At 40.6% G+C, this 27983-nt stretch overlaps 1 protein-coding gene across 2 annotated transcripts; it reads right to left on the bottom strand.

The window, feature by feature from the left end:
* Positions 1 to 13: 13 nt before the first annotated feature.
* On the bottom strand, positions 14 to 27983 carry LOC101174853 (protein FAM57A). Of its 2 annotated transcripts, XR_002291733.2 has the most exons (6): positions 27651 to 27983; positions 18059 to 18145; positions 15526 to 15745; positions 3219 to 3314; positions 664 to 1033; positions 14 to 589 (listed from the first exon to the last, which is right to left on the bottom strand). XR_002291733.2 is itself a non-coding variant. In XM_004076794.4 (5 exons), the coding sequence occupies exons 1-5, from the start codon at positions 27770 to 27772 to the stop codon at positions 725 to 727; spliced, it is 834 nt and encodes a 277-aa protein (XP_004076842.1). In that variant the 5' UTR covers positions 27773 to 27983; the 3' UTR covers positions 14 to 724. The 2 variants fall into 2 exon arrangements, 1 of the variants encoding a protein (XP_004076842.1); XM_004076794.4 differs by having other exon boundaries at positions 14 to 1033.

The raw sequence follows: 27983 nt of genomic DNA, 5'->3' as shown, positions 1-27983 counted from the left end.
ACGACCCAAAACACGCCGAGAAGAAAAGATCGCAATTCATTTTTCAGTCAGTTTCAGTTCAACTAGAACTCCAGCAAGTCAAACCAAAACAATCCAGTTGAAGGAAGCTAATTAAAGAAAGGAGGAAATGGATGCAATTTGTCACGAAAGCCAGAGAAAAGGGGAGAATATTCAGGCCGTCGCGTCGGGTGGGGTTCAGGTGTATTGCTTTTTCTTTTTCACGCTAAAAATGCACCACATTTTCCAAGCCTTCCGCCGACGCGCAAAGCAAACAACAGGGGGAGCGATGGAGGGGTTTGACCAAAACCAACGAGTGTGAGTCACTGTGACAGACCGTCTCCAACCAGCAGCAGCTGTAAACACAGTGGGAGCTACAGATGGAGGCTCCACCGCAGCTCCTCTCTCCTTTTTTTTTGTTTTCTTTTTTGTTTTTTTTTAGGTTTCGGGACGTTTTGTCCACAAGCAGAACCGTCCGTCAGTCCTGTGGATGCAGGAGATCCAGACCAGAGTCAAATCCAGAGAGAAACACAAATGGCTGGAGTTCAGTAGAAGCATACGATCAGTGGAGAAGTCCACGTAGGCAGCAGATCTGTAACAGAGGAGTTAGAGTGTGCGGAAACGCCCGGTGGAAGAGGAGCAGGTAGTCTCGGTGGTGGACAGTACCGTGGTGGGGTTGAATTAGTAGCGGAGTGTGCGGCCTGAGCGAGCAGCCGTGACCTCCTCATCAATCATCCTTGCCGGCGTCGGCCGCGGGGGCCGTCGCCACGGGCGACGGCGCACCGCGGCTCCTCCGGTACAGACGGTAGCCCTTTCGGCAGAGCAGCACGAACCAGTACACCTGCGGCGCCAGGATGCAGGAGTTGCCAAGGTTGGTGGAGAGCGGCAGGTGGAAGGGCACGCTGTACAGGGGGATGCCGTAGTGGCGGCCGTACATCCAGTACATGTAGGGGAAGAGGGCGATGCGGCACATGAAGAAGGTGAAGAGCACCATGCCGCCGTTGGCCTTGTGCAGCCAGCAGTCCTGGAGGCTGAGCTGAAGGACACACAATGAAGAGAAGAGAAACACAAACTGGATCAGAACTGAATCGACTACGAGGTTCTTACAGCAACGATAAGAGAATCAGAGAAACCAAGACGATAAATACCGCAATTGTTGATAAAAACTAGAGATGTTCTGATCCGATCACATGATCAGAAGTCACCTGGTTGCTGACGCCATCAAAATCAGATGTCGTCTCCTCATCAGTGAGAAGATTTTTTTTAATTATTATTGTTTTTGATCTGTGCTATGTTTTTCAAGCAAATGTCCTAGTAAAAGTCTGTGAAGCCTTAGCGCCTTGAGCAAGCGTCCCGACACCGCGACTCCTGCTGCTTCATCGCCGCGGTGATCAAAAATCCCACACCGTCACAGCTCTACTCCAGAGTGGGTTAATAATAAAGCAAAGTAAAATAATAAAGAATCAATCACTGTTCTTCTGGGGGAAACATTTTTTACTGTTCTCCTTCCCTCCGTAACACCAAACATGAACGCGCAATCCCAACACTCATGCTACTCTGTCCTCCTACACACATTCTACAACACGTATAAAGTTAGTTAATTAGTTAGGTAGTTAGTTGTTACTCTTATTTGTTAATAAAGAATACTGCGTTGTAATTATTAATTTCCATTGTATTCATTTGCGACGCGGCCGCCGGGGATTTTTGTGTTCTCAAAAAGAAAATCCAAAATGTTTCAAAAACAACCAAAACTAATAAATTGTTACATTGATCTAATCATGAAAATTCCTCATTACAATCATGCTCCAAAAACGGTTATTTAAGAAAGTCATTGTTTTTCAATCATGATTACCTAGCTGCTGTACTACAACAAAGACTTTGGAGACAATCACTTCTATTTTTTAAGAATTTTTCATGTACACGTGGATCATACATAATCAAAAAGACTTCTAGAAGAACGAACGCTACCGTCTCCCAACTTTCTCGCATGACTAGTTTCTAGTAAACAATTTGATCGAATTAATAGCTGCGCTATTTTAACTGATTGTTGAAGCCAATTCACAGATGCGCTCTGTTTAAAAGTTAAATAATAAAACCAGGTTTTAAAATCAAACCTGAACGACCTTTTGGAAATGACTTTCATTACAAACCTTTTCACCAGGTAAACAACAACCTTAACTTTTTCATTACACTTGTGCCCATTTTTAAGACTAAACCGTTTGAATTACATGAGAGTCAACCCCTTTCACCCTGAAGATGTTGCTGGAAGCAGATAAATTGTGAATCGGCTGATTCTGACTCAGAGAAAAGCGTCTTTACGCATCGGCTTTGCACTAACATGAAACACAAATCTCACACAAAGGGCTGCAAAATGACGTGTTGCTTTCATATTTTATAATGGATTACAAAAATCCTGTTAAAAAGAGGGGGAAAAACGAAATTGATTATTTTTAAGAGTCTAAAAAGTTTTATTTTTTACAGGAGAGCTGTAAAATTCCTTGAAGAACTATTTAAATGATCAAATTGTTCAGAATATTCTCAGAAACCTTTCATTTGGGTGAATATATGAAGCAAAGGGAGGGTATTTTGGGTCCATTTGACATTGATATTAGAATTTGGCAGATCTGTTGGAGCTTTCATTGGTTTTTGTCTGTAGACACCAGATGTCAGCACAGACCTGAAAGCCTACGCTCCACCGATTTAACACAAGGTCCCAGGGCAGGTTCCTCATATAGGTTCATCTACAGAGAGGTTCTGGATGTGCGGGGCGGTTCTGGATAGATGGACAGTGGCTGCAGAGACGTCGCCACAGTTTCTTTGCTGAATGGTGCTGACGGATGTTTATGTTTTTTGGTTGAGCCATGCGCCTTAATTATTGATAGGAGCTCTCAACTGAAATAGAGATTCTCAGGTTTTGATGACACAGAGTTCTGAGTATCACTGCGATTTCCAGGAGAAAACAGGAGGAAAAAGGTTCTTTATCTGGAGGTATGGGGACTGACTATAAAATGTAAAAACTTTATTTAAAAAAATGTTAGACAAGCTTTTGGATCATTTGGGCTCAGATGTTTAGAATAAATAATATTACTCTTTTGTAATGAACTTACAATGAAGTGCTTTTGTGTTTCGTGGCTTTTGAAGCTTAGACGATGAAACTAAAAGTTAAGCATGCCACCCCAACACAAAAGTAAGCATCCATGTGTTTGTTTGAAACAACTCACCTGAATAAGTATCTTCCCCATGGAGACGAAGGGAGTGCTGAGCTCCGTTAGAAACAGGCAGCCAATGAAGAAGTCCCCCATGTCCTTTCTGAAGAACTGAGGAGCAGACAGAGAACACACACAGGCTGAGCAAACAAACAGTAGCATGGGAACAAACACAGCTGACTCTCAAGGACACTTTCTGTGGAAACGGGCCGAGAGCCTTGAAGGGAGAACATCGCGTTCCGTTCTTAGTTCATGTTTCACGTTTACTACATTTTTGGGACCGATGGACGGCGGACTTCACCGGAAATCCCACATCAAACACACCAGCTCTAACGTAGTTATGACTAAAGCAACTCCCCAACAAAGGTCACTTTATCTTCACTACCGTCCTCTGCCGTCACCATTGATAATAAGTTTGGGGAAGTGAATTTGCAGATGTCAGAACACGGATTGGTCCAATTAGACACAAAACAGCAGTTCTCGGTCAAAGCCTTCATAATTTTCTGATACAGTAGAAATTTTTAAACAGATTTAAACAGAGAACCGTTCCACCTATAAACTCACACGCTTAAAAGGGACGCGACCTCATTTCTCAATGATGCGACCAATAAAAAGTCAGGATGCATCGAAATGCAGAGGCATGTGAGGTATAAAACAAACATCTCTCACATCGTCTTCCTGTGGTTCAACAAGAGACACACATTAAGCTCATATCCTGGTCTGAACCAATCAGAGATGGGGATTGGCCGACGGACTGGTCCAATTCAGATATTGCTGCAAGGATTGCGGGTTCCCTTTGCAAATGCTGTGGTTGGAACAGGATGAGCAGCTAGCCGCGCCCCATAAACAGAGCGGATGTAGCTTCGGGGGATAACAGCAGATTCAAAGAAAGATTAAAAAATTTGAAAGTTATATATACTGTAGTACGATGTATAAATATGACAACTAGACAGAAACAGCCACATCACACCCCAGGTACCCATCAGCCGCCCTGCAGAGTGCAAAAATTACCGAAACTGAACTATTTATGTTTTATAGCAATTTCCCATTTTAACATTAAAAACAGAACAGTATAAATTTTGATTTTTGTTGTTGTTGTTGCTTCAATTGTGTTTCCTAAATGTAAATTAATTTTGCCATTAGAAAACTTTGAAGTTGCACCAAAAATACAACAAAAAACTGTAATTAATTAATGGATTAGATGTATCTGCGCTTTTCCAGACACTCAAAGCCCCTATAACATGCATCCATTATTCATTCATACTTGGTGGTGGTAACTACTGATGTAGCTGCCAGTTCGCGCCTACAGCCCCTCTGACCATCACCGGGACATTCATGCACATTCACACACCAGTGGAGCCACACTGGAGGCAAGGAGGGTGAAGTGTCTTGCCCAAGGACACAACGACAATTGACTGGGGGTGAAGTGGGGATCGAGCCACCGACCCTTTGATCATAGGTCGACCTGCTCACTGCCAACAGAGCCACTAAATAAACAGATAACTTTAAATGCTGTTGGAGTTTGAACCGAACCTTGTATAATTAAATAAAAAAAGGGAAAAAAGTCCAGTCGGCTGCAGCCGTCAGCTTGTACAACAAACCACATCTATACATAAAGGATAATGGCCTTCCAGGTGTCCATTATCAGAATTTAACGGACAACACAGAGGTGTAAACTGTCCGACGTGACAAAGTCTCTAATTTCTGATGATAGACACCCTGAAGGGCATTATCCTACGTATACCATGGTTACCAACGTCGCTCTGCTGCAGCTGATGTACGAGGACTATGCATCACAGGAAAGTGGTTTATTTGCTAAACATGACAAAGCATCACTTCAGATGGAAAGTGCTTCATCATTTTTATTGAAGAAATATCCACCATTAACTTTGATCACTTTTAATGATATTACTTCACTTTCTCCAAAAATTGATAAATTGATTCAAAAATCTTTCCTGATGTAGCATAATTTTGCACATGTTTTCAACTTTTGATACTTGATGAAATTTTGCTATGAAATTTCCTGAAACAGTGTTGTGTACTTTACTGATATAGTATTATGTTTTATTCATATGAATGGCTTTTATAAGTAACATAATCTGCATATATCTCAGATGACTGATCTGCATTTGCCATGTTTATTTCTAAAATAGTTATTTTTGACAGAATACTTAAGTAATTCATCTTTGTCATGTGCTTTATCAATATCTTATGATTTTTAATTCTGTCTGATAAAAACCGGGAACCGGATATTGATAAATCATGTAATAAAATGGTTACAGTATAACGGGGTGGGATTATATAAGTTTGCTTCCTTCCACTCCCTTTCAAGCAATATTTATTAATATGTCTAATTATCCTAAGTTTGATTAGTTACTGTATGAATGTATAACTGATGATTATATTGCTATTGTGTATTATTTCTACTTAATTGCTTGAAATAAACCATTTCAAATCAAATGTGTGTCAACCACCAAACTATTTCTTTTAATACTTAAAAGTAAAATTATTTAGCAAGACAGAAAGACGAGCGACAAACAATTTCAAATGTTGATGATAAAATGTGACAGAGATCCTGTCTACTGTTGTGATATAACCATCGACAGTATAAAAAGAACTGGACTAAGTGACTCCTCCCCCCGGCGTTCAAAACAGGAAGTGGCTCCCAGAAGCCAAAATCCCATAGACTTCTATAGAGAAATAAACAGCTGTTAGTCATTCTATTGGTCAGGAGAACCATTCTTGATATGATACCTTTTTTATCGTGTTCTTGATCATTGTATTTTTTAGTGATATTATTTATTTGTTGCCCGTTATTCATCCTTTAAACTGGCCAATCAGATGCCTCAAGTGAAAGTAGGTGGAGCCTGCTGGCCCCCACATCCATTGTTTAAAACATTTGACAGATGTTGTGTTGCACGCTTTCAAGTGGTAGCGGTGTGGACTTCCAACAAGCTCACTCCTGATTGGCCAGAGTGGTGACAGTAGTTCATCCATGTGGCAGAAAAATGGTGTCTGGGCGCTCCTCCTCCTTCTTTTCACATTCCACCATCCATTTTAGAAGAACATAAACACTCACCTGAGCACAGGTGTTAGCTCACCTTTGCACTAATAGTTTGCATGATTGAATGAATGAAAGATTTCACACTAGTTGGTTTAAAGGCATAGGTATGCGTTCGTGAACACTATCCGTTTTGTGTGCATGTTGACATGTGGACATTTTTGCGGCTAGCAGGTGTGTTGATAATATTTGAGTGTGTGTGAACAGGCCCCGCCCTTTTTGTACTACATTTGAACCGTACCGTAACGATAAACAACCAGTAAACCTGTCTGCTCTATGCTGCTTCATGGTCTTACCCCCCTTCCCCTCCTATTATCACCCTCCTACCCCCCCCTCTCTCTAACGTCCCTCTCTCTTCTTCCCCTCTTTCCTTTTCCGTCCGGTCCAACACCAAAGATTTTCAAACATGATTGAAATTAATAAATTTTGGCCTCAATTACAAAAGGGGTTTATTCAGACATACCTTTGGTTTGTCTGAAGATGAATAACCCCTCTTGTTAAAATAAAATATGTCCAACACAAGAGGCCCTCAGCTCTCATCTGTTTGCCTAGCTGTTGGACAGGACAAGTTAAAAAAAAAAAAAAAAAAAAAAAAAAGAAAAATGGTGTCTGATTTGGCTTTATTTGGTTTGAGACGGAGTGAACCGTGTTCAATGGGTGACGTCACACTCGCCTCAGTCCAGTTTCCTTTACAATCAACGGATATGACGCCTGTCCACCTATGTTCCAAGTTTCTGTTGTTCCAGTTACCAAATGGCGTTTAGGCCCGCGGGTTAATATACAACATTGGGACTACGTGACCGGAACTTCTTTATGTGTCCATTATCACTTTTTAATGGAGACCCTGCAGCCAATCAGAATAAAGTATTCTTTCGGACTATGTTACAACAGAGGCCGTCTACGCTACAGTGACTAAAGAAAACAAAAATCCAAATATTTGGCAGCATTAGCCCAGAAAAACCTGATTTATAAATGCTAGAATTGATCATTTTAGTTTAGTGTTTGAGATTTCAATAAACACTTTGTAACATAAATGTAAAAAGCATGTTTACAGTAAAAGAGACATAAAATAAAAGAGTGGACATGTCAGTCTAACACTATTTAATAAAAAGGAAAAGAGGACGGAGGTCGGTGGTGTTGGGGGGGTTGATGTCGTTTGCATAAGTAATAGATGAAGCTTTCAAATATTGACCAGCGATGCGGCGCTGAGTGGTGAGCTACGCCACCTTAGAACAGGTGAGTCAGTGTGGATGAATGGAGGCTCAAAGCAGAGGACAAGAGCTGTCAGGGGGAGATAAATAAAGCATCAGGTTATTCAAACACAGCTTTGCCATCTGCCATTAAACCAGGATAGAAACAAGACAGACTAAACTTTAGAGCAGTGCTGCTTCCCGAACACACTAGTGTGTGTGACTACTGAAATACATCACCCATATTTACCCCCTGAAACCATAAACACCAGCTTACTGAAGCTGCCTTTCAGGGTTTAGTTCTTCCACGACACAATGAGAAACATCTCAACTTTATTTACTAAATACAAAGTGCAAAAATGTGGTCGTCATGGATTTTTTGTTTTACTTTGTTAAAACAAGACTGAAGACAGCGCTGCCATTAAAACTTGCATTCCTCCAAATTCAAGTGTCAGAAATGATCTGCATTTCTTTAAGGAGTTCAATTTGAAGGACTTGGCTGGAAATATGTATGCAACAAGCGCCTGAAGGCATCATTTTTCTGGACAGGAGCCAGAATTGTTTCTCAAGGGCAAATTTCTCTCTACAGTTTAGTCATGCACCGATCCGGAGCTGGAGAATCCACCACTTCAGCTTTCCTTTGGGCTACTACTTATTAACAGAATGTAAGAAAATGCGGACGTGTTCAAGGCTCGGTTTACAAGTTACCACAATAACAAGTCGGACAGTCAAACCAAATCAAGTCGTTCACATTAGGTCTTTCTTTTAGAGTAGTTATGGAACATTTTGAAAGGAAAAAAAAATTAAGGTAAAACCTTCAGAATTGGCTTAAAGGGCCTATATTGTGCTTTTCGTAAGCCTTTCAGAGTAAACTATATCCATTTATATGATAATATAATTACCTTTAGCACACTAAATCATTTTTTAAATAAAATAGTTATTTATGCTGCTAATTGTTCTACCTGGAAGTAAGACGACTATCTTTGAGGCCTCGCTCTTTATTCCTTGTGGGTGCCGCCCATTTCATGACGTCAACCCATTGTCGGCCTTTGCAATGTGTCTGCGTTTCCTCCATGAAAACAAACAACATCCGAACTTTTGCAAATATGGATGTGCGTATTGTGCTTATAAAAGGAAAACATTTATCCGATCACTGCTAGCTGCACGGAGAAAGCGGGTGTGTCTGTTAGCCTGGGGGCGGTGCTGGCAGCACAGGCCACTCTTGGAAGGGGCTGTTCCTCACTTTATGATGTCACAATGTGAGAACCCGCTCGTTTTCGTGGATTGGGAGGGGCTGGTGCTCAGAGAGCAGGTTTTTAGAGGAATACTCAGAGAAAATGGGAATGGATCCAAATGTCGCTTTGGGGTTGTTTTTTGTGAGGACTGAACATTATAATACACTTAAAAGCTCAAAAACGTGGATTTTGCTTGATATCAGCACTTAAAACTTGTTTGACTGTAGCTAAGTCAGTTCAACGAGTAACCACTAGTGGGCCTGCTTCGTACACATGAACTTTTGCGTAATGAGGTCTGTAATGAGACACATACCTGCCTGTGGAAAGTTGCAGGACTTCAGCAACAACGCGTAGCTAAAGTGAAAACGGCAAGCTAATAATTTATTAGCGAAAAAAATTTGACAGAAAACGTACATTAAAACCCCCCCAAAGTGATTACAGTTATAAAATCTAGGCTCAATAGAAAGAAACAAAAAAAATGTTTTTTGTGTCTTTTTTATTATATAAATCAAGTTATAAATCAGCCAACTTTGAGCTTTAAATGAATTCAACTAAGTTTGTGTCAATTTTAACTGCCTTAATGAGTATCTAACTCTTATCTTTAAAAACATCATTTTATATAAACTTTTTTACTTGAAGCTTTTTCTTTAAATAAAAAAATAAAAAAAGTCAACACATTAGTAATCAAAGGTGTTTGACAATTATCTATTGGGTATTGGAAAAATCCAGAACTGGGTTTTAATTTTGTTTGTTAACTTTTAAATTTTAAACAAAGATCAACATAAAAAGGCAGAGTAACATCAACAGAGACTGAAAAAGTTAACACCTGATCGGCTCAATAAGCTCCGCCCACCTGTGATGGGCCTTTCACTGACTGCAGGAAAAGCTGCACCTTTCTTCTTAAATCTGTCGTTCCTTTAGCTCATGAACGTCTTTTCATTGAATGAATATTGACTTGTTTAAACAAGAGCAGCAAAGCTGCAGCAACTGCTTAAAATGGCTCTGTTGGAGCGGGGTGTTAATGCACTCTTTGTTTCTTTACTACGACTAATATTGGTAAAGGTTGGGGTTTTTCCTGTTGCCACATGTTTGGTGCCCATGTTTTATGCAGGGAAGCCAAACTGGCATAAAGGGAACAAAAGCAGAAACAAAGGAAGGGGGGGGGGTTAAGTTTGGAAAGGATAACTGCAGCTGGAGCTGAATAATGTAGAGTAATGTGATCTCATGTAGCCGCTGACTGCAACTGCAAACAAAGGCCTGGCTTTGTACTGCACCTAGTTCACTACACTAGGATAGGATGACCTGAACTGACTGAAGTGAAAACAGTAAGGGACTAAAAGCCTACTGCTCTGCTTAAAAAAACTGTTTTCTTCCTGTTCAACACTTTCAGAATCAAAGAAAGTTGTAATGAATAGATGAAGCACAAAAAAGAAAAGACATCGTAGCTGAAATCACACAAAACACCAGACGGTTCTTCAAATCCCCACCAGCAGCCTTAAAAACAGCAGCCCATAAAAATTATAGAAGAGTTTAAGACCGCTGAGTTCAGAGTCTGACTTTAGGAAAAGGCCTCCTATTTGGGTCCAAATGCAATATGATGTGTCTAAAAAGAACTGTTGAGTGTAAGAACTGGACTGAGTGATCCGTCCCCCCTAGCATTCAAAACATGAAAGTACCTGTTGGCACCAAGAAGCCAAAATCCCATAGACTTCTATAGAGAAATAAACAGCTGTTAGTCATTCTATGGGTCAGCCGGTTTAGCTCGTGCTGGTTTGCGGCGCCTTCCGTCCGTGAAACCAGGGTTCGTCTCCGGGCTGCTCCCTGTTCCCTTCTCTACCTCTGTGCCGGTTCCAAGCCCGGTTGCTTTGAGAGGGTTGCGTCAGGAAGGGCATCCGGCGTAAAACATTGCCAAATTTACCATGCGACTTGTTCGCTGTGGCGACCCCTGATGGGAAAAGCCGAAAGAGAAACAAGTCATTCTATGGGTCAGAAGAACCATTTGCGCTACGATAACTTTTGTTCTTGGTAATCCTCATTTATTCATGACCATTTTTCTGTAGGCAAGTTTTTCAAGTTATAAACTTACCAGATACATCGATAAAATTACTGTATTTCTACGACCATAAGGCACACTTAAGTCATACATTTTTTCTCCAGAATGTATGGGGCGCCCTATGGTGCGGTGCGCCTAAACTGTCGTTGCGTGACTTCGGTAAAGAGGACGTAGGAGAGGACAGCATGAGAACGGTATGGAGGGAAGTGAGGACGTGAAAGAAGGACCCCCCCCCCCGAATAGTACAAAAGTGCAGGTATGTCAGTTATGCAGGACAACATCGTTTTGGTAACCCTGAAAATGCAAAGAAACACCCTTAAACTGCAAGCTATCAGCAACGCGGGGGAACATGGGAATCGAGCAGCTGCCAGAGAATTCAAGATGACTCCCAATATGGCAGTATGCGTATCACGGATAAATGGCGTCTAAATTCACCTTATTTGGTTGGAGACGTAAGTCAACGATTTACAAGTTTTCAAACGCACAAATACGTTGGTGTAGAGTTTTGACAGCGAGTGAAGTCACCTCAATAGGACACACTCTGAAGGTCAAGAGTTTCTATAATTCTGGAACAAAGTCTATATTTTGAGGATTATTATTGGGAGTTTGACAGATTTCAGTCTCAACATAAACTGCTGAAAAACAAGGTACGTAAAAAGATTAAATCCACGGGTACTTTAGTTCTAACACCATTCTGCTGAGATTTTTCTGTAAGGTGAAGCTACTTTAAGGAGAATGCGAACTTTGTTCATGTCAGCTTCTCAATTATCCAGGCCAGGTGTCTGGACTGACAACCTTCTTCCAATAAACGTTTCAGAAGATTTTAAGTCCAAATTTCATGACTAAACTTCAAGTCCAGCTTTATTCATTTCATGTTTAATAGCGTTCGGTGGGCCCGGTCCAAAGCAGACATTTTGTTATGCTTTAATGGGAAAGCAAAGCCAATAAAAAGTTTGGAGGTTTTTGATCCTGTCCTGGTCATTGCAACAGTCCTAAAGTTAAACCACCCTGAGATGACACTTTTTCTGATTACCCAGAACCTGAATATGTGTCTGCAAGGCCACAAGAAGGTTCCCCACAGAATGAGCTTTCACCATCATCACACACACAGCTCCACTTGTGTGTGATGATGGTGTGCAGTTGTGCAGAAACTCCTGTGAGAAATCAGTGAAAGAAACTTTTCTTCTTCTTTCCAAACATTAACTACGGTATTTAAACATTAATAAACAGATCCTGTTTTCTTGTTTTAACACGACTGTGCTGGAAAATCTCTGCTAAGATAAAGAGGAGCTAAAAGATTCAAATAAGTATTTTTTACATAACAGAGCTACTTTCTAGGCTTTAGTTAAGACCGAGTATGAAGCAATGGTCTGGAGCACAAAACCCCCTCTGAGGTGGAGGAGGTGGAGCCAGCCATGTTAAATGATGCGATGTAAATGCTTTTGTGCGCCACAGCTCTGAGGTTTCATTTCCAGTGCGTTTATGGAGCGGGGCCTCAGATGCCTGGAGGAGACGGTTCGGTCACCCGTCTTCAATAACCCTTCCTTTTTAACCAGATTTCCAGGTAACATTTAATTTAACACATGTTGAAAGCATATTTGCTGCTTGGCAGGTAATCCATGACAGCACACATCATGTCTATTTTCTGCAGCCACTTAAGCAACAATTGAGAGATAATGTCGCTTTATGCGAAGATTGATTTGAAACTACTGCACAACATTAGAGCACAAAGTACTAATGCATTACTTGCGTGGGACTGGACTCGAAAACCACTCGACTTATTAGCCATCATTTGAACTCCACTGTTGCCCACACAATGTTTGACTATCCTTGAATGTTTGTATTTTTCCCATTTATAATGGGGAGGGGGGGGGTCTCATTTTGAAAATGGAAACACTACAATATATTTAGTGGGAATATTATCATGACTTGGTGTGTAAATTACAGGTTAATTAAGGATAATCAACCATTTTAGACTATGTCAGCATTTGTGTTTGTCACATTAGTGGTAACATTAGTTTTGTTTTTCTCTTTATTTTATCTTCTGTACATTCAGTGTGAGACTGGGACTTTACTGTGAATTTAAGGATCTTAGTGAATCTGTCTCTGTCTATGGCTTTCAGGCTTCCCTGCTGATTGGACCAAATTCAGCTCTCATCTCCACTTTGTGGCTCCTGCAAACTATTGTGTGGTGTGTTGTGTTGGGACCTGCTCTGTTCGGTAGTTGTACGGCAGTGTTTCTCAACCTTTTTTGAGCCACGGCACACTTTAACCTTGACAAAAATCCCACGGCATACCAGCATCCACAAATTAAAAAAAAGAGAAACTCATGGTCTAAAGGCCTGTTCACACCGGGACGAATTTCGCCGGCGATTTTCGCCGACGTTTAACGCCTCGTGACTAAACAAAGGGCACCAATGTGAGTGTGCACACCGACGCGAAATAACGCCACGCGCCAAAGCGTCACGCGTCGCGTCGAAATCTATTCGACCAATGAGAATTGCGCTTTTGCACACGTGTCTGGAGCTTCTGAAGTTACAGTAAAACACAACTTGGGGGCGCTCAAACACAAAACTGCCTTGCTGAGCACACATATCAGCGAAGAAGATAGACGCCAAGTAGCGTCTACACTGCCGCGAAGAAATAATGACGGACATTCTTAAATATCCCCTTACCAAGTACCAGTTGGAGCTACTGATGCCTGAAATATTCATGTTTTCTTTGTATGATTCTGACAAGCGCGTAAATACTTGCTCTCTTCTTCTGAGTGAAAAGCGACTTTAAGAAGCGTAAATTTGCGCAGCGCCACCTTGTGTACAGGAGTATTTCTGTTTACATTAAGCGCCATCTAATGTCAGGGAATGAAATTGCATGTTCGCTCGGCTCATCGTCAGCGAAAATCGCCTGGGTGTGAACACAAAAGACGTGGCGAAAAACGCTGGCGAATAACGCCTGGCGAATATTCGTCCCGGTGTGTACGGGCCTTAATGGTATTGATCTACAGCCCCTCCTCAATCTCACATGCATTTTTGTGATAATTGTGGCAGAAAAAGCTGGAAGTTGCAGCTGTTTCTTCTAAAAGATGTAATAAAAGTTAAATTAAAAGATTTAAAAACTGGTGTGTGTTCATCGTGGTTTCAAGACTTTTAAGAGGAGAGACTTAGACGCTGTCACTTTAACCCAATGCATCATGGGAGATGTAGTGATGGCAGACAGACTAGTGTCTCTTAGCTTCATTGTTTTGTTCACTTGTTCCACGGTCTGATACTGGATCCCGCGGAAAGCTACACCGCTAAACACGAGCTGGTATTTATGGAGAATCGAAACAAGGAAGTGAAGACTTTAACCACTTCTGATTGGTCAGACTGATGACGTGTGATTAAACCTCCAAGAATGATTGGCGGAGACAGTTAAAGGGGCGGGACTTTTCAGAAAACAGCTTTAGCTGCAGCAAAGTCGCGGTACCGTCATTCTTATCAAAATGTTTTTAATAGAATCAAATAAACACAAAGAAAAAAGTATTTTCTGATCTTTCATATTCCTAACTTCTCAGTGTTTTATCAGGGCCTGTTTGGATGAACACAGAGCTGATATCCTGGAGATGGGAAATGTTTATAGATCCGTTAATGAGGGCAATTTCCCACGGCACACCAGTGAAAAACACTGTTATGGGGGATCATTGTAAAAATGAAGCCGTAGAAGTGAACTGCCATTTTCTTTTGTACCGTTTTCCTCCCGTTTGTTAGTCTAGGGATGTTGACGTTTGTCATCATTTTCCTTTTTCATTTTCAGGAAAGAGAGTTTGTGAATTTGAATAGGTGTGTTTTGTTTGTAATTATGGCCTTAAGCTTGCCCTGATGTTTTTTTTAACTTCACATCTAAGTTATTGTTTTTATAAATCATTTTTGTAAACGAATGAATTGTTTTTATTTTTTCGGTGTTCCTGTTGATGGTTTAAAGTTTGGGTAAAACTACTTTTATGTCATTCTCAACCAAATGCCCTAGACAATCAGAAGGGCAAAGCATTAATTGGGGGCTTGTCCGGGATCTTTATCCATATCTGGATTTCTGTCATTCTGTTGTTACGTTTGAGCCACTTGGTCGACACATTGGTAACCTAGGAAGGTAAAATTTTTTTAATTTTTGCTGAATCCACCTTAAACCTTCAAAGTAAAAGAAGCTAATCACCTTTCATAAAAACAAGAAACCAAAATACAAACAGAGCTGATGGCTAAATATCTGTGTTGCTACAGGGAATGTTCAAGGATAGTGGTGGCGGAAGTTCCCAGTAATCCAGAACCCAACCCAAAACCTAAGCGTTGAAAATCTTCATCAACTGTCCACAAATTACGCCTTCCATAACAGAACAAAGGAAGAGACAGAATGTCTCAAAACAAACAAAAAGCTTCAGCAAAAAATAAAAGCACCATCCCAAGGCTGATCTGGAAGAATAATCACAGTTTTAGATAAATGACCTCATATCTGCCTTGGAGACCAAAATGACCAAAGAAAAACCTCAAAATAACTCAGTTAGCAATTAGTAGAAATGTCTGCCTTTCTGGAAACAACCCAGGACCATGATCACGTACTCGCTTGGAAAATTTCCCTTCTTACTCCACGTCCGTCCCTGTTTTTGCAAAACGGTCCGTCAATCATTGAAAGAAAAGTATTAAAAGGCTGGAGTTTCATTCTTGACCTTCATCCTGGGATTTTCCACACATTAAAACCTCCATTTCAAACATCATCCCAAACATTTATGATCTCTGAACATCTCTGTGCTCACCAGCGTAACGGGCAGCAAGATGGTGAGCAGGGCGATGTGATGCAACACTAGCAGGAACTCTTTGCGGATGAAGGAGTTGACAGTCCTCAGGGAGTGCTGCTTGTAGTCCTCATGTCCTTTCACGTGGTAGCGGTAGTAGTGGCTGAGGTACATGGCGAAGATGTCGTACGTCATGTAGGGAACACCGTACCATATGATAAAGTAGGTGGTGAGCCAGTGCCTGGGAAAGAGAAATATTTGTGTGTCAGCAGCAACACTCCACTAAAGCAGTTGTGGAGTTTCCGTTAATAAATGACGAAAGCAGAGAAGCTCAAAAGTTGACATGACGTCTCAAAGTCAGAAAAATGTCTTCGTTGAACCACTTCTGTCGTGTTAATGTGACAGGAAAGATCAGGAGGCCCTTAAGCTGATTAAAATAAATAAAAATAATCCTGTGACTTTGACATTTTAGTGATGCATTGGAACTGAATAGAGTCAAACTGGTGTTTAAAATGGACAGTAACCTAAAACTGCTAAAAATGTTCCATATTTTTTAGCTCCAACGCCTCTACAAAAATTCTGAGTAGGTTATTTATGAACTAATACAGTCGCACGATCAAAGTGTGATTTACAGCCTACGTAACTTGTTTTTGGTTTGCTTTTAAGTCTTAAAACGATCTTTTTTCCAGCCAGGCTTTAACCAGGCCCTCTTTTGCTAAACAATAACACAAGTTACAAAGTTTACTTCATAGGAGCTCAGCAGCAGGTCAATGGTCAATCTAAATTACTGCTAAATTCTGCAGATCCCTTTATTTTGAAACGTTAAGTTGCACTTGAAACAGAAAAGTGCAACTGAACCTCAAAAATACGTACAATAAAAAAAAATTCAAATTCTCTCTCTTCTGCACTCGAAACAGAGCAGACACGGTGCCACGAAAGCCAGCCAATCACAGACATCAATCAGAAATATAGTTAATAATAAAGTACACTTTAGAAATTGTCTGAATAAACATTGTTCTTTATGGATTTTTAAGCTAATTTGCAAAACCGAAAAAATCTCTAGAAAATGATTTATATGTTTTTTATTCACAAATTAAGACTAAAGTGCAAAACCTTTCATTAATAATAAATAATAGTGCTTTCTTTTGCTCTTTGGTGCCATGGAGTTCTTGTATTAAAACAAATGATTCTTCTGATGTTTTTTTTTTGTTTGCTTTGATAAAGTACTAGAATAATCCGAAGTCTATACCAGCAGAAAATGACTGCATCTGTAAAATCAATACTAGAATTAAATTACATTTATTTTACGATCATCTTTGATTATTTTTTTTTAGACTAAAGTTTAATTTGCTCTGCATATAAACAATTAAAAACACAAATAAAATGAGAGAATCCAGCATTTGCAATTTCTTTGAAATCTTTCAGGACAGTATTTTTTTTGCAGTGGAGTCTTCAAATCAAAGCTCCTTTAAAGACTCATTGAGTCCCATTTTCTTTCTTACATAAGGCTAAAGCCGTTAGGAGTATCTTTAACTAAGAAGGACGTCGTCACGCGGGTCGGCCTCTCTCTCATGCGAATGTTGTACAAGCATTCAGGCGTGTTTATGCAAGTACACCGTGATAAACAGCTTGGATGGTTGCAGCCCTCTAATGAGCGCTGGTTAAGGTAATGGTTAATTATACGGACAGAACAAAGTAGAGCTTCCAGGCAGAGCCAAGCCGGTGACCCCTGACCTCTGGCTGGCTTCTTTAGCTTTTAGAGTCAGAGGATGGAGATTAAGAGCAGAAAGCCACAACATACGGCTTTGCGTGGACTCGGCGTGACTAGGTTCAGGCATGTTCTGAAAAAAACAAACCCCACCAGTTGGTTTTGGAAGAAACATGGAGCCTTGGTAGAGTCCTCAGAAAGAATCATTGCATCAGTACTAAAGGGTAAAATTTTAAGTAGGCCTTATATTGACGGCTGGTTGTAATAAAGCGACAAGTACAACCTGTAACTTCTTGTAATATTATACAAAAGATTATGCAAAAAAAAAAGGTGCTTCTTCCAAGCTCTGGACTGTCACACAACGGCAGAACTGAACATTATTGTGGCTAAAGCGGAGGGATGACTGAGATTAGCAGCCTGAAACTGGGACTGCCCCAGTCCTGCTGCTGCTGACTCAGGAGGATTAAAGAGCTAGCATTAGCCTAGCAATAAACTTTCCTCCACTGCACAAGGAGGCTAAAGCTACAGCAGCGCCTACTGACAGGTTTCTGGTCTAGAGGTAAGATCAGGATTAAAGAGGCCTCTTGAACACCCGTTTTCTCTGAGGAGACACGGACTAACGGTAATCACATGAGGCAGAAATGATCTGAGCACATTAAGACATGCTGGTATGACAGTCAAGGGTCACTCTGTTGAGGAAAACATGACGATAAAAATGCAACAAAACGCTATGCGTTTGTAACAGACACACCGTTAGCTAACATTGCTCATTTTGACCTCCTTTCCACCCAAATGTTCAGGTGTGTAAAGCTGGTTAATAAGCAGAACTGGGACGTGAAGCCTGACCTGTCATAGATGACGTTGTCCCGGCACGCCGAAACCACGACGATCCCTGCAGCGGTGGCCATCAGGGCGTGGATGGAGGACACTAGCCTGCAAACGCACACAAAAAAAAACACGGATGTTACATTAGACATTTTTTATACAAAGCAATGGCTCTGAAAGACCTGTGAGGAATCATCCTGTATAAATGATCAATGATAAAGACAGAATAGAGGCACAAAGCATTTGTCAGTTCACCCTTTAGCCTGAAACGAACACTGTCCTCTAACAGTCTTGTCAGGGTTGTATCTTATGTCATATTTATTGACAGTTATACATTACTCTGTTATTACTGCTTTCACTTGGTGTTAAATGAATCCTTAAGTGCCTTTTTAAACTGTTATTGCCTCCATACATGTGTTTACTATACAAACACATTTATTGCTTAATTTACTAGTAATTAGGCAATGCAACTCAAATATACTGAGGGGACACACATCAAAGTGAAGTCTTGAAGCTGTTGTTCAGGTGAGGACCTCCAGGATCAGTCTGATCTGTATGTTTAGTGTATCTTCATAGGATCAGCGGGCCTTTGGCCTCAACTTTCCTTTTCTATAAATAGAACTGACACAGGAGAAGTTGGTACATCTCTGAAGTGTCCCTTTGACGAGTGCAAAACATGCATATGTTGGATTCATGTGCCTAACACCTTCCGTCGGAACAAACAGGAACTTACAAGAAGAAGATCAATTCCAGAAATACTGACAGTGAAGTTCTGCTGTTATAATCAAAACGAATCAGTTTGCAATCACAGGGTTTTATTCTGCTCAACCAGACCAAGATGCTGGGTTACAGCACCAATTTGTTCAAAGTATGAATGACTGCTTTGGCTCCGGAAAGCTCCCTCTCTGGCTGGTCTCCAACTTGGCGGAGCTGACAGTAAGCTGCTTTGAAATCAGAAAACATGTCATTTATTCCCCCTGCACTTGCTGTAGTTATTACAGACAGTCACCCCTTAACACAACACTGCTTTTTGGGAATCCCCCCCTTATGCTTCTCCTTACCACCTACTTAAGCCTTAGTAACCTGCAGCTGTACGGGGGACAACCCTTTGAGTTTTTGTTGGGTTGTCCGGGCACATAGAGGGTCGTAGGGAGAAGCGACCCCATCGCAAGTGGAGCACAGGTGAGTCATGCAGTTCCCTTGAGGGTCGTATGGCCGTATTGTGGTGCATTTAGAAAGTGTATAGTCAAGATTTGACAAACAGTCGTTGCTGTTGGATGGGGCCCTTACTCCACTCTCTCGTCACTAGTAAGGTGCAAGTACTGGCCCCTTACTGACTTTAATGATGTGATGCGCGTTCAAGAACGGGCTAGACGGGCATTCTTGAACGTGCTGTTAGCATACACTGTTCAGACTGGACCATTGCTACCCGATACTCGTGCATGTACGCGCAGTTGGAAAAGTCTCAGAGTAAAACGTCGACGTGGTGGAAAACTCATGACTCTTCCTCCAGGCTTTTTCTTTCACTGCTCTATTACGATATATGAAAGACTTGGTTTTATAAATCCGGCAAAATTGGCAGTTATTAATTTCTCCTTCATGATCACTTTTCAAATAGTTGGCACTTCCATGTTTTGAAAAGAACGCTACTCTGATTCAATGATAAATCCCCGATTGGTCAAAATTCAACTGGTTTGACTTCAACGCACATTAAATGGCTGCACTTTTTGTACGCAGAGCCAAACATGGACTTGCGTTGGGACGCATGAACGCAAAAGTTTTGAACGCAGAGGCCCAAAACGCGTTTACATAGCCTTTTCAGTGGAAGTGGACGCTTGAACGTCTGTTTCCGAGCCCGGAGTAAAAGTATCATAAAGGTCTACGACCTTGATATTTCAACGTGGATTGACCATTTTTTCCCCGTTGACAGTCTGTGTCCACCCATAAGGGCAGTTAAGACTAAAGCTTTACAAACAAATGAAGACAATGATGAAGTTGCCTCTTTGTTACAACTGTGGAGGGAGGGACTACAATTAAAAAAGCCTTATAAATTTCCTTTATTGCTACTTCTGTCGTTGGTTTTCAATCAAACTGTCCATCATTGGATCTACTCTAAACTGGAAAGACTATAACCGTTATGTTAAATACAGTTTTTCCTGCGCTCTGTGATGAAGAAGATGAAGATGGACCATACAATGACAGACCAGACGACAAAGTGCCCCCATTAACCGAGCCAAGGAAGGGTCCCTAAACTTCAGACAATCCAGACTCCAGATCAGATTCTGTTTGAACACAGCGCTACAAACGCTCCAAATATGGGTGTGACTGCCTGTTGTACAGATCATGCATTAAGTGGGTCAATAGAGGTCACTTCAGCAGAGAACATACACATCTAAAAGACCAAGAAAAGACATTTTGTCCCCACGTCTGCCAGCCTTCCTGCGCTCTGTGGATGCATACATGTCACAAGACCCAGATTTTACAGAGCCTATTCATCGCGTCAGCCAATAACCCCCACTCCCTCAGCTGACGAAATGCTGAGCTTGACGTGAAAGAGAGGGAGGAAAGGAAAAAAAAAAAACAGGAAGAATGCTTTGCTGCCTTGTTTAGCGATGTCTTTTTCTGCTGAGTCAGGCTGGTGAGCAACTTTGTCTTTTCCTTTCATCACGAGCAAGTCTTCCTTCTGACTGTTTGTTTTTCATGGACCGCTGGCTCCGTCACACAGAGTCTGGCAGTCAGGAGAGGTGCATTTTTTTGCTCCTCCAGTAAATAGGCTACGTAATCTGTGGGGCCACAGGCACTGCAGCAGAGTGAAAGAAAGTGACAGCGGAGGCAAAAAAAAAGAGCAAAACACAGTTAAGTGCATCTAATGGAAAAAAAAAAAAGGGAAGTCTATTTTTCTCTCTTGGTTGCGGCGGCATCAATGACTACTTTGTTCTTTCAGGAGTTATTTTTAGGGATGCCAACAGTTCATCATGTGGACCATCAAGGGATCCGTCCAACAAGCGGGGAGTCAAAACGAACACATCTCACTCTATAATACAAATGTTTGTCATTTAGTATCCAGAAGAAAAAAAACATAGGACTGATGAAAATCATGTTTTTGTTGTTTTTAACACACTCCTGTAGCACGTTTATGCTTAATTTGGGATAAAAAAGGGCATATTCATAATCAAAAAAGCACTGGGAACGCTTTTAATAAAGATCAAATTATGATCGGAGTGGGTCCTTAACGTCACTTAAGCCCAAACCTCAGGTTTAAGTAAAAATCCTGATGGAAACCACATTTCTATGAAAAAAATAGTTTCAATCCCATAATATTTATCTTTTTTATAACTTTCACATAATAGGAAAATTCATGCAAAAAAAAAATAATCATATTTTTGGAGATATCCAACATCTACTAATAACTAATTAATTAATAGAATTCTGCGTCCAGACTTAGCAAAGAGCTAAAAGCTTTAAATACAAAAGGAAAGTTTAGCTTCAAAGCCTCTAATGTTTTCCACTATATCAAAGTTCACCTCGATTCTACAGTTAAACTGCGGTTGAGGCAAAGCAATCGAAGGAGACTCTATGTGGACTCTAGTCTTTTACCTTTCGACACTCCAGTCCATCAAACAGTCAAATCCAATCTGGGTTTTGGTGATTGATAATCATTTTGAAAAGTAGGCAGGAGTTTTCCAGACAGATCCAACTCCGGCCTCAGGTTTACTGGCAGCAGGGATGCAGAACTCGGAAAAACACCAGAATGTGAGGAAGGCAGAGGTGAAGTTCAGAGGATGTATTGTTGAGATGCAAATGGAGAGAGAAATGTTGTCAAAACACAACGGGCATGTTGGAGTTTGCTGCAGGCTCTCCAATGTGTTCATGGTCTTCATGGTTGTGTGGTGAAGAATAACAGGCCAGACTTAAAAATGTTCCTGATTTCTGATGTGGATAACCTCCTTTTTATAGCGGTACCACGCAGACACTTCTGTGATCCACATTTCCTTTAAAAGTCAAATCTTGCTGGTTGTTTAAAGTATTCTGTGTGATGATACTCCAATAAGTAGCCGCGGATCAAAGATCGGATTAGAATTCTACCGTGTACATGGGGAAAGCTTTTCCCGATTATAACAAACGTTTACATGCGCCACACTTTCGGTCGGAATAAATCATTTGGACATGCGCAGTACTCTCTAAAACACCGGAAATGAGTTCCACTGTGAACAAGCCGACATACATAGATATGTGGCAGCTCGGTAATATACAAGATGATCTTCTAAACATGCTTTTAGTATTGTTGTGGTTATAATGAAGCGCCCATTTCTCATCATTTTATTGTTAATCCATCAGGTTGGTGTTGTTTTTTTGTGGTGGAACGGAGCTGGAAGAAGAGTTGGGAGAAGGCTAACAACATTTAGCATTGGATGAACATAAAATCAATGCGGGAAATGCCGCAATCTGCATCCTGGCTGCACGTTAATATCTGGGAAACGCAAATTCACGTGATTGTTTGAACGGTTTCTAAGGACTGAGCGACATTTCTGTTTTGAAGAGCAGCCGGTCAGTCCTGTTCGTGCTCCAAAGCGTTCTCTGTGGCACCGCACCGTCTATACGTGACGTAAAACCAGAGCACAAGTGACACAAGATTGTAATAAACTGTTTACATGCACCAAAGTCGTATCAACAATCCGCATTACCCACCTATCTTGATCGGAAAGAAATTTTGATCCGATCGAGTCTGATCGGGGCAGAATATTCCGAACGGCGTGTTTAAATGACGCGTTCTTCTTCCGATTCATTCCGATTACTTCTGTCCATGTAAACGCAGCTAGTTCCTTTCAGAATAAAGGCAAAATCTTGTTCAACCAAACCCGTTGATGACTAACTGAAAATGCTTTCATAACAGTTGTTTTCATTTCCTTGTAAAAGTGTTAAAAGTTTCTTTTACCATTTATATTGTTTTCTCCCCATGTTTTTTTTAATTGGAATCATTGAGAAGAAAACATGGATAACTAAAATCAATCTAGTGTTTGTTTGTTTTAAAATCATTTACCTTAAACTTTGTATTGAGCTCATTGTATGAGAATACTTCACTATTAAATAGAGTTTCTCAATCCCTCTCACAGGATTTGATGCGTGTTTCAATAGGCATTCTACAAATCAAAAACCGGACAAGATTGAAGTAACTTTGTCATGCAAATTAACATCTAAATATGACAATTTGTCTGACATGACATTTTCCTCTGGCGTGTAAAACTAAAAACGCCTTTTAACTGAGAAAATCCTTTTTTTTCTTCTTCTTACTTGCACTTCTCATTTTAAACGGCAAAAACAAAGTGATCAGTACATCATATTTTTAGATATAAAAGCTAGACATTTTGGTTTTAACTTTGACTTTTTCTGTTTAAGTAAATAGTAGTTTATGAAATTATTCAGGCAATGTTTGCAGTGAGGTGAAAAATGTTTAGTGCACACACACATACACAAAATGTTCTCCCACCACAGAACAATTCTTTAAACCTTAAAGACCTCAAAACCCTAAACCACCAGCGTAATGCAAACTAAAGTTGCTGGTCAAAGTGTTTGCAGATGAAATAACTTTAGTTTTTGAGCTGGTTATCAGTTATCTGCTAGCACTGCCAAGACTTCCTCTAGCTTCATCCGGACCCGTGGGTTTTCCCTCCGCTCAGTGCTGAGTCGCTGCTCAGTGATCCCTCCCTTTTTTTGCAGTTCACCTTTGAACTTGTGGATTTTTTTCCGTGCAACTTTGCATGCTTTTTTTTTTAACAATGCATTGTGTTCTGTGTCCTGATTGGCTGTAGAACATAGTCAATGTCATCCGTGACGTGTCTACTGTAGGCATTCAGTTAGCCACATTTACATAAATCTATCACGATCTTTGTTTTTAATTCTACAACACTGGACTCGTTTTTCTACAAAGGATCCAACTTTGAGAGTTTCAGCAAGACAGAAACGAGTGAAAATGTTCACGTCTGTCTGAGAAAAGTGGATATAAAGTTGTGTTAGTGTTCCATCTATCATGAGTTATTTTGGGAACATAACTCCCACGATAATCGAGGGACTACTGTGCTTACAAAACCAAAAGCAGCAAAGAGGACAACAGGAAGAGAAATAAACATAAAGTTTGTCCTGTTTACTTCCTGCTTTTTTTTTTTAAAACCAACATGACCTTTTTTGTATGTGTGCTTCTAAACCTGTAACCCTTAGAACTATAATACATTTTCATCCCTATATCCCACATATAAAGATGATTTTCTCTTAAACTCACTTCTGGATTCTTTGTTATTACTAAAACCTGTTAAATCATTTTTTACACCCTTAAAAAGAACAGTGTTGTTTTTATTGTGAAAAGTAAAGGATCTACTGTCAAAGAAACAAACACACAAAAATATTGTTAAAAAGAAAATCAAATGTCTTAAAGGAAATGTGTCTCTTGAGAGTCGTCGTGTTTTTTTTTTAAAGAAAATGTCGTGTGAAAAGACATCCGCATCACTTTCTGTGGTTAGCCCATGGTTTCTAGGAACCATCAGAGCTAAGCACTTTTCAGATGTTTGTCGGTTTAGGTTGACTTGATTTTTCTGAGCTAGACGGATTTTTACTTTTTGCATTTGTTTGCGTGTCATGCAGAAAACATAGGAGCATTTTTAGCTTTAAAAAAAAACCATCAGAGGGTTTGCAGAAGTGGAGGGTGATGTTTAAGGAAGCACAATGAGGCTATGGATGGGAAACTGGAGTCAGTTACTGCAAGCCGAAGTGCTGAAGCGGTTTCTTTGGCCTACACAGAAACCTATTAGATTATTGGCAGGACTCATCCTCTCAGCTCCATAACAACACATAAGCTTTTATACTTCAGATTCATAGAGCGTCCCTCAAAAGCTGGACGATATGTCAGGTGTGTGGTGTCTAAGGTTTATATTCTCCACGTTTCCTTCGACTCTGATTGTTTATGAGTATTACCATTAGTATTATGGCTGTATATGAGTACTATGCTGATAATATAAGATGTTATGTAACGCCCTCTAATAGTAGGAAAGATGAAACTGCTGAGGGGGAACAAGATTAGCAGGTGTAGTGGAAAAAAAATGAAGGTTAGGACCAGCAGAAGAGAGCATTGAAATTCAACACTTTTCTCTGGAGAAGCCGCTCTACTCCTGTTCAGTAAAACTCATAAAAAGGTTTAGATATTTTCCTTATAAAAAAAAAACCTCTTCTCTAAAGAAAGCCTGGCTTTTTTTCCTAAAGCCTCAAGTTTCAAAATTCCTGTTTCCTTGTACTGAACATTCAAATGAACCATCTCTAAACAGATAACAATGAAATCTCCTTCATGACCACACGCCTCTATAATGATTGTATTCACTGATGATAAAAAGTTGTCCCGATGCTGCGTAAAAAAATAACAATAATAATTAGACTTTGGCTGTGAAGACGTGTTTCTGATGTTTTTTCTACTCTCTCTATTGTTTGAATTTAGACATAAGATTTTCTAGCATAAACATTTGTTATAGGAGGGGCTGGTATATAAAGTTGAGTTTCTGGTGTTTGGAGGGTTTTCTGCTTCAAAACGTAAATGCTCTTAGAAGACCAAGTGGTCAGATGTTCTTCTTCTCCTGGAGGACAGATCGTGGTGTCACTGTTGTGATGGGATTTTTTCTAAACCGTTAGTTATACTCTACAAGTTAATTCATCCACTAAACCTGGTTTGTGTCTCTTTCTGGGTCACGGGGCTGCAGGAGCCCATCCCAACCACTCATAGACAAAGGCATTCTAGGAACCAATTAACCTATGAAGGCAGAGTCCCCAGAGACGATTCTGTTTCCCCAGCCAATACTTGAACCGGGGCCTTCTTGCTGTGCCTACAACATAACCATTCACCCACATTTACACACTAATGGCAACTCCACTGCCAAACACCTACCACCAGGGGCAAAGTGGGGTTCAATGTTGAGGAAACTTTGACATTTCAGGGTTCAAGGCGCAAAAACCCAATCTACAATCATCCAACCAGAGGTTGACCGCCCTACCGCTGCACCACGGCCGCCCACAACTATAACCTACAACTATAAGCGCCTTGCTTTTTATTGAATAAAAAGCAAGGGGGCAAATAGTTTCAAAAAGGCCCAGATAAGCTTGCATTACATTTTCTCTTTGCCATATAAATTGCCGGATTGTGCAAGGTATTTAATATATGCAAATGTTTCTATAAAAAATTAGAAGGGCAAATACTTTTTACAGTACTACTAAAGTACTTGGTCATGGGGGAATTATGTAGGGCTGGGCTTGAAACAAAAGCCAATTCACCAAATCTGTTTGTTTTTCTTTGAAACAATTTCTTGTATTTTTTCAGGCAAAAAATCCCAAAAATATTTACTGTAGGTTTTTAATGCATTAGTTTATGTTATTTTGGCTTTAGAATACACATTTGACAATATTAAATTATGAACCAGAAATTCAATCAAATAAGTAATTTGCCAATAAAAGTCATCGCAGGAAAACAAATTTGTATTTTCAAGCTTCTCAAAATAAGTCCTTTAGCTATTAGCATAGCTTTTTCATTTGTCTTTAGAAATGACTCAACTTTACACCAAGATGTTAAATATTATTAGGCCCAAATAGTTTAAACATGAAAGAAAAATGCTGATGAAATAAGCTTTTCATGATTGAGATGCAGAATCTGACATTTCTGTAGTTCTGTAGACACAAATCTGCAATCCTGGTGAGAATACTGGTGACATCTCTAAACTATGCATTCGACTTATCTTTTTTTTTAAGATAACATCCCTCCAAAAGCGGAGCATTGATTAAATTAGGGGAAGTCTTGTTTGGAAGTACAGTTCAGAGTTTTCCAGCAGCACAAAGCTAACTCGGCAGTGGGCTCAGTCTGGAGCTCAGAGGCGGATTAGGCAGAGTGACAGAGTACAAATGAGCAATGAACTGGGCTCTGCACATGTGAGGAAGCCACACTGACCCGTTCACCCCCCCAGCCCCACACACTGGATAACAACCACTTTGTCCTGTGGACTGTAAAGCTATGAATCTGTTTTTTTTTAAGGATGACTGGTGCAGTTTGAGTTTAGTCCCAGACATACAGATTCCACAGTCAGAAGTGGAGCAGGAAATGCCACTTCCGATGTGGACCAGTTCAGGATCCCCTGTAAGACCCAGTCCCAGACTGGATGGGACTGGATGCTAATGCTCCCTAAGACTTGTTTCTAGGCTCACTGTAATCTGCAGAGCCTAATCAATTTCATGTGCACAGGGGGAAAAAAAGAAACACTTATTGCACCACCCTGCCTAAGATCCAGACAGCTATTTCAGCAGACTTTGCCTTTTTTTTTTACCCCTACAGGGACCCATAGTTTGTCATCGGATGCGATATTCGACTACATCGTTGTAGTCTTTTCAGACTGCGTTTAAGTAACGCGACTACATTTGAATTAAGGTGATATAACAGGACAAATGCAAGGTGATCAATAACGTTCGGCCACGTAAAAAGTGCGGCACACTTAACTAGCAAAATCGGTACTAGCTTAAAAAACCGCCAATGACGCCAATATTAGCTAACATTTATCAGGTCGCGCGGCGTAAATAAAATAGCCCATTTTACCTTTCGCTGACCAGAACCACGTCGGCATCCGTCCAGTTTTTGAAAAAACACGGCAGAATTCTCCTGAAGGCGACGAAGAGACCGGGGAAAACTACGGCGCCACAAGCTAGAACTTGCAACATCTTGCTGGTCTTTTCCTCTAAACCTCTACGGAGACGTGGCGTTCTGCTCTCCGCGGATCCCGGTTCGCTACAGGCGGCAGAAAGGCATCTTTCATTGGGCTGGGTTCTGGTGCTTTTCACCGGCTACAGTTTCAACATCCACACATTCACACACCCGACTGGAGCTCAGCAGCAGCACCACTAACAGCGGAGGTTATTGGATAAGAGCTGG

This window comes from Oryzias latipes, chromosome 14 (assembly GCF_002234675.1).
Source record: "Oryzias latipes chromosome 14, ASM223467v1".
NCBI classification, from domain to species: domain Eukaryota; kingdom Metazoa; phylum Chordata; class Actinopteri; order Beloniformes; family Adrianichthyidae; genus Oryzias; species Oryzias latipes.
This window is presented reverse-complemented; position numbering and strand designations above follow the sequence as displayed.

Bases quoted from the DNA above. Each gene is read 5' to 3' on its own strand.
- LOC101174853 (XM_004076794.4), bottom strand. From the start codon at position 27,772: ATGTTGCAAGTTCTAGCTTGTGGCGCCGTAGTTTTCCCCGGTCTCTTC. The intron at 18,146-27,650 runs GTAAAATGGGCT...GTGCGTTTGCAG, and splicing joins GTGGTTCTGGTCAGCGAAAG to GCTAGTGTCCTCCATCCACG. The intron at 3,315-15,525 runs GTGAGCACAGAG...TCTGCTCCTCAG, and splicing joins TCTTGCTGCCCGTTACGCTG to TTCTTCAGAAAGGACATGGG.